The sequence below is a fragment of the Brachyistius frenatus genome, unplaced genomic scaffold, assembly GCF_029030835.1.
Source record: "Brachyistius frenatus isolate BFR_SWC_R1_liver_20210118 unplaced genomic scaffold, ASM2903083v1 Contig_314, whole genome shotgun sequence".
NCBI classification, from domain to species: domain Eukaryota; kingdom Metazoa; phylum Chordata; class Actinopteri; family Embiotocidae; genus Brachyistius; species Brachyistius frenatus.
In genome coordinates, this window is record NW_027210913.1 from 220,246 (window position 1) to 232,500 (window position 12,255).

The following is a 12,255-nucleotide window of genomic DNA, read 5'->3' on the forward strand; positions in this document are numbered from 1 at the left end:
GAATTAGAGGATGAAAGAGATGAGTTGAACAAGCCAGCAGATGCTGAATTAAAATCCTGGAAACCTTTGATAAATAGACTTTACATATCACCTTTTTGACCTTGAAGGTTTCCATTAGTCTCTATAAGTCCCCCTCCCCCTCCTCTCTTCCTGTGTCCCCCTGAAAATCAGAGCATGGCATTTCCTATTGAAATACTTATGTTTGATTTTGTACGAGGGGAAAGTAAATTATTTAGATCTATAAGAGGAGTCGATGAGCGTGAGGTTTGTGGATATTAAGTAATAAACACGTGTTGACGTAAAGCTTGCACACTGCACCAAGTTTAGAAACCTACAACCCTGTTCAAGACAATCAGAAACAGGAGGTGTTTGTGCTTATATTCGTATTTAAGGCGACCCTTCAATGTTCAATATGAGCTGTAAATTGGAAGAAGACAAAAACAGTTGTCTAAATGAAAACGAGTCCACACTGGCTGTTCATTTTGTACTCCTTTATACTGTCGGACAGCGATGCGATAAAAAATATCAAACGTCGTAAAGTAAAGAAAAAGCAGAGAAAAAATAAAAATCATGCAACATTAGAACATACAGTTTACACAGGCTGCATACGATGTACTATAATAGCATAATAAAACAATGATCTCATAATCAGGTTCACTTAAAATATCAGAGGTCATAAGTCGTGACCCAGCCGGATGATCTCGTCCAGCAGGAAGTCGACGTCCTCCTGCTGTGTGGCAGGATTGGAGAACACACACCTGAAGAAATTCACTTTGGCCCCCAGAGGCTGGTAACCAATCAGAACAGAGCCCTCCTCCATCATCCTGCCTTTGATCCGGGGAGCCACCTGCAGAGATACGAAGACTATGAACCTATGAATCTTCAAACATGTATCTATAGTGTCTGACCATGACTGAACCGTGGTGACGTTGTCCACTGACCTGATGGAGTCGTGTGTCTCTGTCAGGTCCAGGCGGCAGGACGCTCACACTGGGAGGGAGGTACCAGAAACACACGTTACTGTGCTCCGGCTGGGTGGGACAGGATACAGGACACAGGACACAGGACACAGGACCAATGCCCAGAGACAAAACATTTCCAAAGATGAAAAACATCATTTTTACATGTAGTGAGATCACAGAATAAACATCCTCAGATGAATAAACCAGCCTCACTTTGTTTTTGAAGACCAGTTGGAAGTCCGTCCTCCTCTGCAGCTGATCGTACAGATACTCAGCGTTCTCCAAGCATTTGTTGACCTGCGATCCAAAACCCTCGGAGCCCTGACAGAGTGAAGGACACACGGAGAGACACGGTTAGACTCCAACAGGCCGACAGACATCTCACCTCACAGGAGGGTTTAGACTGAGACTACAATAAAGGAATACCTTCGCCTTCCACATGAGCCACAGTTTAAAGACGTCCACGTGTCGGCCACACTGAATGCTCTTATCTCCGGTGTCATAGCTCACATCGTAGGGTTTGTCTCTCTGGAACAGGTACTCAGCCCCCAACTCATTACAGTCCTGCAGGAGACCCTGCAGACGAGAGAGGCACGAAACATTCACACAGGACACAGCTGGACATTATTCACCATGAAAACATTCTAAACATCTGCTCGCACACTGTTTGGACCTTTGCATGCTGCGACAACGTCAACTAACAGAAGTCAGGACTCTATAAGATGTCTAAAGTTGGACTGTGTATCAGGCACCAAGACGTTGGCAGCAGATCCTTTAAGTCCTTTAAGCTGCAGCCGCTGGACCCTGCAGCCTCGTCGTTTCAGAGGCGCTCCCACGTTAAAGATCTTTACTGCTCACGTACTGTCTAACAATGAATATCCCAGAACTTAACATGTGCAATTCTCACGAGACCATTTGTTATTCACCTCATCGGGGAGTGCTCACAATGTTTTGGCTCGTTGTACATGTACAACATTAGAAACAACCTGCAGTGAATTCTAAAGTGGAAAACCCTCTTTTTTCTGCTGTGTGATCCCTGCCTCTGAAAATAAAATTGAAATCATTAACATCTTTGAAATTTGCACATGTAGTTTCCAGGATGTCCAGGTCACTTTGTACAGTGAGCGACAGTCATTAGGAATTATTTTAAAATATTGTGCATTCATTCAGACCTCCAAATAACAGCTCTGTTATGTGGGTATAGGTTGTTAAAAAGTCTGAGTGTCTACTGGACTCATTCTAGACCATGTGACAATTAGACCCAAGTTCTTTCCACACAAGTTGTATCCTCTTTGCAGACATAGGAAGTGTTAGGATGAAAAATCCAGAATCAAAATTTATAAGATAATCTTTAGTTTTCAAAGTTACAACCTCGCTTTTTGTTTTTGTCTATGATAAACAGTGTTCTTGTCATGTAATGCAAATCTAAAGGTACTGAGATTAAGTACCATAAATACAAATGTTTTTAACTTCAGTTTAAACTCTAATGCTCCATTGCAGCTCAAAGCTCTCGGTTCAGTTTAGCTCAAAAACATTTAATGTTCACCGCTTTGTTAAGTTTGGAGAAAGATGGTTTCATATAAAGATAAAACCTGAATGACGAATGAGAAACCAATGTTGACTTTTACTTACCGGTAACCTAAACCAAACTGCATGAGTTAACTTTATATGCTAACCAGAAAGTACATTCACTCCAAAATCTATTTTACAACATCTGTATAAAGCATGTAGTTTATATGATATATATTTTAAAGAAGAAAGGCTTTCAAAAACATTTTGCAAACGTTGGCCATCTGATATTTTGTCTTCAATGATTAACCAACTCACTGCAACACCGAGGAAAAAACTGAATTTTACAGACATAAACACTGTAACTGTTTGTATATATTAAGATTTTAGATGAAAAGTCCGGGGATTACTAAAGTTCCCAAAAACCACAAATATCTCTACAAGATTTCATGACAATCCAACCAACACATGCAGCAACAGTTTCCTCTGAAGAACTCACATGAACGTCACAGTGGTGCTGAAACATTTGGTGAACAGCTGTTAAAGATATAGTCGTGTATTATAATGCATATTTAAAGATCCGTTCTTACTCTGTTCTTGACCAGTATGGCGGAGCACTGCAGAGGGACACCCATCATCTTGTGAGGATTCCAGGTGACAGAACAGGCTCTGAAAAACAAAAATATATAAACATACAGATACATCTAATGGGAATCTCTTCAAGAGTGATCGGACGACTGAGTCATCTCACAGGCTGGGTTTAAAATAAAGTCCTTTCATTAGTTTCACCTACAGATGTGGCAAATCTGTTGTGTTGAACTGCATTAAATTGTAGAGGTGTGCCAGAAAATGGAGAAGGAGTGTCTGCTGAAAGATTTTGACACTGGACAGTGTTTTTGAAAGTAATAAGCATAATGACAATCGTTTATTTGATTATATATGATTACTGTCATTTTTTTTCAGTTTCTCTTTTTTTGCAAGACACATGTAGAGTTAGAGGCTCTCTGCACAGCTTCATGCTCAGCTCTTTAAAGATCCCTTCCAGGCATGATCAAAGACATTTAATATGTTGCATTGATTAGAGTCGAGTATGGTTTTTCCATAAAGAACAGTTCAATTACATAGTTATGAAGTCTTGTATGTCTTTTTCATTGTAAAAAAAAAAACAAATATAAATTTATTTTGCATATCATAAGTTTAACTACTGAATTTTAGATGTGTCTTATGTTACTGAAAGTCTATTCTTAGTGTTTGTACAATGTCCGCTTCAAGTAATCACACTAGTGTAAATGACTTATTGGACCAGAACTGGGTACAAACTAGTTGTGATGTCACAAATCCTACTCACAGGTTAATTTACTAAGTGAGTCTAAGTTAAGGTTTTAAATCAATTTAAGTTAAGGTTGACTTTGAGCTTATTTACTGGCACATATTCTGTTGAATATGTTTACTTATAAGGCATCAGCATCACTGATGTGAGTGGATGTGAATAAATATTATATATGTGTGGTGTAGATATGATGATGAAATATCTTTTGAGAATCCTGCTTTCCTGCTAAGTTATTCAATTTAATTTACTATTTAGTCTGCAATTTTAAGATATTCAGCAATTACTATTATCAATTCAATAATTATCAGGTTGTTCCTGATTCATTTCTCACTAGTAAATACTCTTATTTTTGTGTAAATATTGTAATTATTTCAGTTTCAGCAGTTTCATATTGACTGACGGCTGCTAACATGACAACAAGTAACGGACCAGGACCTTGAACAAAGGACACTTTTCTTTTCTTTCTTGTGTAATGAAAGATGATGTAACACAACCACCCAGAAGTATCACACGGTAAAAAAACACGCATCATAAGTTTGTTGTATGTTACCTTCTATTCATAAACCAAACAATAGATTCAGTGTTTGCTCGCAGCTGAAGCTGAAGCTGCTTCTCTTTATGATTCAAACTGGATTCAGAGTCTTTGAAGTCGTGTCACACTGGAAAATTTCCCAGAGAAGACAAACACATGCTGTGTGAAGTGGTTGTATAGCGTGTTGAGACAGTTACCGTTCGACGCCCTGCAGTTTCATCCTGTGTCTGTCTGACATCAGCAGGCCGCCACCCCACGCTGCCTGCAGCCACACAAAACACACAACACACACAACACACACAAAACACACACAGCACACACAACACACACACAACAAACTGGTTTGTTCTATAAAGTACTGCACATTGCCGCTGTATCAGCATATATACCAGGTTTACTTCACCTTAGAGCACTTTAAATGCAAATAAAAGAAATGCCTAGAAAACAATGTATGCAATCTATGTATGTAATGATGTATCCAAATGACTTTGAAGAGTTTCTGTATGTCTTCAAGAACAACAAAACAAAATCCTGCAGATGACTGAGATTTTAGAGTTAAAGATTGATAAAATTGTTTTTATTTCTTACAACTATTATTATTATCAATTCAGCCATTATTATAAAAAAAAAAAAAATAGTACTTGTAGCAACAGCAGTACGGTCTCAGACGGAGGGAGAGTATAAGTATGCCTTAAGAGTGTTGGCACTTTTTGAAAGGGCTATATGTAAGATATTTAGTTTCAAACATTGTTATTAGTTATTACTCATATTGTGGGGACATGAATTTGATTATTCAGTCACATTATGGTGATTAGAGATTATACTGAAGACAAAAAACAAATCCTTAAAGTTTAGGGTGAAGACTTAGTTCAAGGTTAGTGTAAGGTCAGCTTCAGGCTGTAAATACGTAATGTTCTTTGAATTGATGGAAGGAGTGTGTGTGTGTGTGTGTGTGTGTGTGTGTGTGTGTGTGTGTGTGTGTGTGTGTGTGTGTGTGTGTGTGTGTGTGTGTGTGTGTGTGTGTGTGTGTGTGTGTGTGTGTGTGTGTGTGTGTGTGTGTGTGTGTGTGGCATGGGGCACCTTACATCAACATGCATCCACAGTTTGTGTCTGTGGCAGACGTCTGCGATGGCATTGAGCGGATCGAAGGCTCCGTACACTGTAGTGCCGGCCGTGGCGTTCACATAGAAAGGAACCAAACCCTGGAGAGAGAACAGAGGTTGGCAACATCTGTACATTATGATCCAGCTGCCTGCACACATCTCTGTGTCTGTATCATACATGACAAAACATTTTAATGAAATGTGGTGATTAGCAGCCCTTGTTTTAAAAAAAAAACAATGTGATTATTTACAGATCATGCAAATCAATAATTAATTGAAAATAGAGCAAAGACAACATATCAAATATTGAAACTGAAAATATTTATTGTTTTATAAAAAATTATATGCTAATTTTGAATTTATGGCAGCTACACTTTTCAAAAGAGTTGAGATAGAGGCAACAGTAGACTGGAAAAGTTGTGAAAACTAAAAGAAATGCCTGGTGGAACATCTGACAACTAATTAGGTTACCATGGCAACAGATCAGTAACATGATCGGGTATAAAAGATGATTTCAGAGAGGCAGAGTCTCTCAACAGTGAAGATGGGGAGAGGTTCACCACTCTCTGAAAGACTGTGTTGGAAAATAGTTCAACAATCTAAGAATAATGTTCCTCAACGTAAAACTACAAAGAATTAGTGGATTTCATCGTCTACGGTTCATAATATCATTAAAAGATTCAGAGAATCTGGAGAAATCTCTGAACACAAGGGACAAGGCTGGAAACCAATATTGGATGGTGGTGATCTTCGGGCCCTCAGGCAGCACTGCATTAAAAACACACTATTCTGGAGTGGAAATCACTGCATGGGCTCAGGAACACTTGTGAAAACCATCGTCTGTGAACACAGTTCATCGCTGCGTCCACAAATGATGTTAAAACTCTCCAAAGAAGAAACCAGATAGAAACATGATCCAGAAACACCGCCGCCTTCTCTGGACCGAGATCATTGAAGATGGACTGAGGTGAAGTGGAAAACTGTCCTGAGGTCTGATGGATCACAATCTGAGATTCTGTTTGGAAATCAGATTGCAATTCTGAAATCCTCTATCAGGCAAGAATGGGACCACATTTCACTTTCAAAACTCCAGCAATTGGTCTCATCAGTTCCCAAACATACAGAGGTGATGCAACACAGTGGTAAACATGATCCTATCCCAACTTTTTTGAAACATCAACTTTAAAGTGAGCACATACTTTTCATAGAATAATAACATTTCTCAGTCTCAACATTTAAGATTTTGTCTTGGGTCTGATTTGTTTTCAACTTTTTTTCCTTTTATTCATACCTTTTCTTCAGCTGTAACAATGGAAGACTCAAGTTCTGCAGGAATCATCTTCCCTCTTTAAGAATCAAAGTATACAAAGGTTCAGTCAACAACCCTCTTTTTATAAAGCATATTGTACAAAAGGCAAATCCACTTGACATATTTCTCCGAGACAGAAATTTGCAATTCAACATGTATGTAAGTATGTAAACTTGTAATATACATTGTGTTCAGTGACCCTCTGGAAAAATGTACCCAAAACATGAAAGCTGTGACAGGTGAGCAAATGTTTCTTTTGTCATGCGTGCTGACATGAATATGTGTGCTTAGTGTCTGACTTACCCACCTTTCATCACATTTCACCACCAGCACATTCTCACTCCCCATCCCCAGCACTCCTGCAGATTTCTTCACTGAATAGTGACTCTGAATGGGTGAAAAGATGGCCTTTCATCTTCACTGTCCAACTTCAATCACTTGAAAAACAGGTAGACCTTTCATTCAGCTGAAAGAAAGTGGCTGTGAAAACACTCCCAGGTGCGTATGTCGAGTGAAACTCAATACAGAGAGCACCAGAGCACAATGCACCAGCAGTAGAAGTCATTTATTGATCCCTCAGGGGAAACTGATCCTCTCCATCCTTTTCATATACCCACAATGTAGTGCCAGTTCTTCTGCCACTGCCTTTTGTCAGGGGTACTGACATGAGTAGGATATTATGGTGGGAGATAACAGGAACACCCAGAGTAAACCCATGAAATCATGGGAGATAATACAGACTACACACAGGAAGTACATGGGACAGCCAACAGAGCGAACCACTCAGTCACTGTGCTGCTGATGAGTCAGGGTGCAACTTTGAAGAAAAGTGGACCTTGACTGTGCTATTTAAGCATTATGTACAAGTTCAATAACCATTTACAAACCAAAAATCATAACATTGGTATTGATGAAATCATCAACATGTGACATGTTGCACAGGGCACATTTCTGTTCAAAAATCCTTCTTTTTAGTCATTTTGGTTTTAATTACAATGGTTTAGTAACATTATTGAAATTGGATCGACATTTTAGACTAGAAACAGGTGATGTGGAATGACATGTAGAAGAGTTTTCTTTAAAGAATATACTGTCATTTGCACGGGTGCCACTTACTGACACCACAGATGTCCTCTGTTTCATCCTCGATAAGCAATTAAGATGTTTAGGACAAAGGAGATGACCATTTCCATCATGATCCCCCACAAAGTGTAGTAAATAGTGTGTGATTACATGTTCTGAAGTGAAGAGGGCCAGCCGGGGCAGAGCTCCCATCCCTCTGGTCTTCACCTCTGGGTAGAAGTGATATCTGGCCACCAGGATGCTGTAAAGGTTGGATATCGTGCCTCCTTTAGAGACCAGAACAAACACTTAATGGACTGCATCTCTGTTCATTCATCACTCATTCATCTCTCAGTCACATACTAAAACTTAAAGATACTTTAAAATACACACTCCTGTATGTTAACAATGTACAGTTTTGGAAGTATTAAAATTTTGTGTTAGTATTGTGTTTGTGCAGCACAGACTCTGCTCTGTACTGAAAGATTTCCACAGCTCTATCTAACTCCGACTTTAGACTCCTCAGCCATGCACTGACAATAAAAGCTGTTTTATAAGTGAAACTGTCCTCCCGTAAAAAAAAACAAGACCACAGATCATTTGTGCAAAAAGCTTTTTAAAACCCATCGTTGTTGTTTTTTTTATGCCAGGTGATGTCTAGCATCGTGTGAGGTGTCTCAGCAAATGTTCCAAAATAACACATTCAAGTGACAGTGCTCTCTATTGGCTGTAGTAATAATGACGGCATCAAAGGAGGAAGTCAGGAGATGTCGTCATGGAGGAGGGAGGAGGTCGGGGTGGAGGGGTCAATAAAACACGGACTTTAACACGGTCGTCAGCTGTTCATTGTCTGTTTCAGTGGTGTTTGTTTTAACCATGATCTGAATGCATAACCAAATACTTATTATAGTAACCATGACAACGACTGTCTTTTAACCTTCTAACCTTACCTGGACAGAAGATCCCATCCCCCTCATCGTCACACCATCCCACAATCCTTTGCATTTTCCTCAGCAGAACTTCCTCCATGAGTATGAAAACAGGAGATACTTCATATGTAAACCTGGTCAAGAAATGTATTTTATTAGTTTCATATTGTATAATACAACAGATGTAACATTATAACTATTAGCTATCTCCTATTTCTTTGTTGATCTGCTGAAATTAAAATGAAGGGAGTTAGTTTCTGTCAGTTTTGATAGAAGTCAGCAGCTCTGGATGAATTCCCTGCTCTTCCCGTTTGCCCCTTGGACTGACTTCTTCTCCATACAGCACCGGAGGATCATGGGTATTTTAGTTCCTCTGCACTGTCCCACACACTTTGTTATCTCCCAGTGTACCTTTAATCTTATACCCTACTACGATGTGCTGACCTGTCTCAGGGACATCCTGTCTGATGTTAGAACTGCTTCTATGGATCTGGTGCTGAGGACCTGTTGTTGTTCTGCCATGATCAGAGTCTGTTCACTTTGTTCACTTTGACATGTAATTAACGATGAAATCTCAAATAAAGTTTTGAGTTAAATTATGCACATTTTGTAGATCAAGATGAAGAGTTTACATGTTGGTGTTGGCTGTAGAGGTCAGCCACTCGCCTGCCACACCAATCACATCCAGACCTGAAGAGAGCTGATTGAAGAAACGGGGATGGCCTGGAAATACAAACAAGTCAGAGGTTGAGAAATCAATAATTTATCACTAACATGCACAGTGATGTTTAAAATGAAATGATATGAAGGAGCTTACAGGTTTAGTTAATAATCTGCCTGCTGAATTCTGGATAAATTACAGTTTAAGAGTGAATGTGAATTTTAACAGTGAATTACAGTAGTCCAGGTGTAATGAGTTAAAACATTGTCACCTGTCATTAAAATTAAGCATGTGTTTATTCCTGGAAATGTTTGTGGTTTGAAAAAACATTCTTGGATTTATTGATATGCTGCCCAACGGATAAATGACTATGAAATTACTCCATGGTTTTTGGGGTAATTGCTGACTGCTGATTTATCATTGTTGGTAAGTAATCCAAGAGTAGAGTCTATCTGTATGGTGTGATCTTCTAGACCAATGATTAAGACCGCTGTTTTATTGCTATCAAATATATATACAAAATGTCATGAATCCTTAGTGCTTAAACAAGTTGTGTCAAAATGATGTGTAAGTGGTAAATATAATAAACAGCAAAGTAGACATTGGCCAAAAGTTTCGTATGTTTGGTTGTTCTGGCTGGATCGCGGGCCCTTCAGTGACTTGGCACATGCTGTCTTAAAAACTCTCTGTTACACATCCTAAAGAAGGGGAACTATTCAAGTGTTTGAATATAACCATTTCAATAGATTCGAAAGTAACTTTCTTGTCTGCCAACAATAAAAGTCACTTGAAAAAAAGAGGTCAAAGAAAATTTTCATTATTGCATAAAGGTGTAAAGTCTAAGATGTGTGCATCTTGAAAGCAGAGCAAACACTTAGGGCCTAATTTACTGAAGGTCTGCATGTGTAAAATCAGGTGCAAACTTCACATCACCTGCAAAAAAATGTCCAAGATTTACTAAGATCTCAAATAACGGTACTAAATTGCTTGTTTTTTCCAAAAGTTTGCACATTTATTTCGCACCCGTTTTGCGGGTGATTTACTGAGTAATTGCATCATTGAAATCAGGTGCAAATCTCTGTATTTAAATGAGGGTTTGAGTGTTAAAGTGATTCCAGCAATGGAAAAACACAGAACAACCGCAAAAGGAAAAAGAAAATCTGATCCCATTGAAATTAAGAAATATAAATATAACAAGAACAAAACACTTTATAGGAGATCATCAGCAAGAAAGTCAATGTGGGAAAAACAAAAAGGAGAAAAAAGGCTTCATAATATAACGTCTGCAAATGAAAGAGGAGGACGGTGGATGAGATCCTCTAACAAACACCGATCAGCAGGTCCAGATCTTTCTGTGATGAGCAGCTGATGTTTCATCGAGTTCCTGGAGGTCTCGTGAACCAGATGAAGCTACCTGTGAATTCTGCAGGACTCATTCAGGATGTGACAGCTCACCTGAATAACAGGACTGGAGGGAGATCCAAGCAGAGATACGCTGGAACCACCCAGAGGCAGCAAAATGAATAAGTTTTCCCTCTGACATCTCAAACATTAACGGGTGTAAAACCTCGTTCTCTACGTATTCTTTGGATCTCATCCACCGTCCTCCTCTTTCATTTGCCGACGTTATATTATGAAGCCTTTTTTCTCCTTTTTGTTTTTCCCACATTGACTTTCTTGCTGATGATCTCCTATAAAGTGTTTTGTTCTTGTTATATTTATATTTCTTAATTTCAATGGGATCAGATTTTCTTTTTCCTTTTGCGGTTGTTGTGTGTTTTTCCATTGCTGGAATCACTTTAACACTCAAACCCTCATTTAAATACAGAGATTTGCACCTGATTTCAATGATGCAATTACTCAGTAAATCACCCGCAAAACGGGTGCGAAATAAATGGAGTACCTTTATTTAAGATCTTAGTAAATCAGGCCCTCACAGCATAGTGGACCATGACTTAACTGTTTAACTGCCCTCCTTTTACATAAATGCAGAAGTTTGCCAAAATGTTTGAATTTCTTTTTGATTTGACTAAACTGTGTGAAAGAAAAAGAGTGACACACTGAGCACATTTGAATTGCAGGTATAAATGAAGGGTTAGATAGATCAGATACTTCTTCATACCTGCAGCTGTAAAGTTTTGAAAAGGCAAAGCATAAATGTTAATATCTGCATTCTTATAAGTCAATCATGTACAGAATTGGGAAGATTTCAGGAGTTCACACACACACACACACACACACACACACACACACACACACACACACACACACACACACACACACACACACACACACACACACACACACACACACCTGTATTGACCCCATACTTGAGTGTGTCTCGACAGTCCACAAGAATCTGCTCCAGAGTTTCTGGTTGGTCTGGCAGGTCCAGACTGAAGCCCTCTAGGCCCTCCATCAACTGGTGAGGATGGTGGAAGTCCAGCACCTCAAACACAGGCAGCATTTTTTATATACTTATATTACACATATTATATATACATCTACATGCATTTCATAACATACATAACATTTCAATTACATGAAGCTGGCAGATGTCTGAGATCATTCCTATTTGATAGTTTTAAAGCTTTCTGTTCGGTCCAACTCCTCTGCAGATTAAAAAAAAACACTGATTTCATGTCGTTAACTTTCCCTGATTTTTCTTGCCCCAAGAGATACACGGCAAAATGGTTTGAAACTTCTTATCCACAATTTTATCTGATTGCTAGTTTAAAAAAATGTGGGACAAAACAAAGTCGAGTTTTAATAAACATATGACAATGTATTAGGTATGCATCTTCATAGTTTTTGAGCTTTTTCTTTCCTTTTTTCCTTTTTACACCTTTAGAATTGCC

At 38.8% G+C, this 12,255-nt stretch overlaps 1 protein-coding gene across 2 annotated transcripts in view; it reads right to left on the reverse strand.

The window, feature by feature from the left end:
• Positions 1–476: 476 nt before the first annotated feature.
• Positions 477–12,255, reverse strand: part of gad3 (glutamate decarboxylase 3) — an 18,287-nt gene continuing 6,508 nt past the window's right edge. For both annotated transcript variants that reach the window (XM_069723040.1, XM_069723041.1), the window contains exons 5-17: positions 11,711–11,846; positions 9,369–9,459; positions 8,758–8,870; positions 7,979–8,094; positions 7,053–7,132; positions 6,728–6,782; positions 5,419–5,535; positions 4,531–4,595; positions 3,062–3,140; positions 1,389–1,538; positions 1,176–1,283; positions 942–1,031; positions 477–847 (exon numbers count right to left, since the gene is read on the reverse strand). In XM_069723040.1, coding sequence (XP_069579141.1) covers positions 674–847; positions 942–1,031; positions 1,176–1,283; positions 1,389–1,538; positions 3,062–3,140; positions 4,531–4,595; positions 5,419–5,535; positions 6,728–6,782; positions 7,053–7,132; positions 7,979–8,094; positions 8,758–8,870; positions 9,369–9,459; positions 11,711–11,846 — 1,374 coding nt within the window. In that variant the 3' untranslated portion in view covers positions 477–673. The remainder of the gene's footprint in view (positions 848–941; positions 1,032–1,175; positions 1,284–1,388; positions 1,539–3,061; positions 3,141–4,530; positions 4,596–5,418; positions 5,536–6,727; positions 6,783–7,052; positions 7,133–7,978; positions 8,095–8,757; positions 8,871–9,368; positions 9,460–11,710; positions 11,847–12,255) is intronic.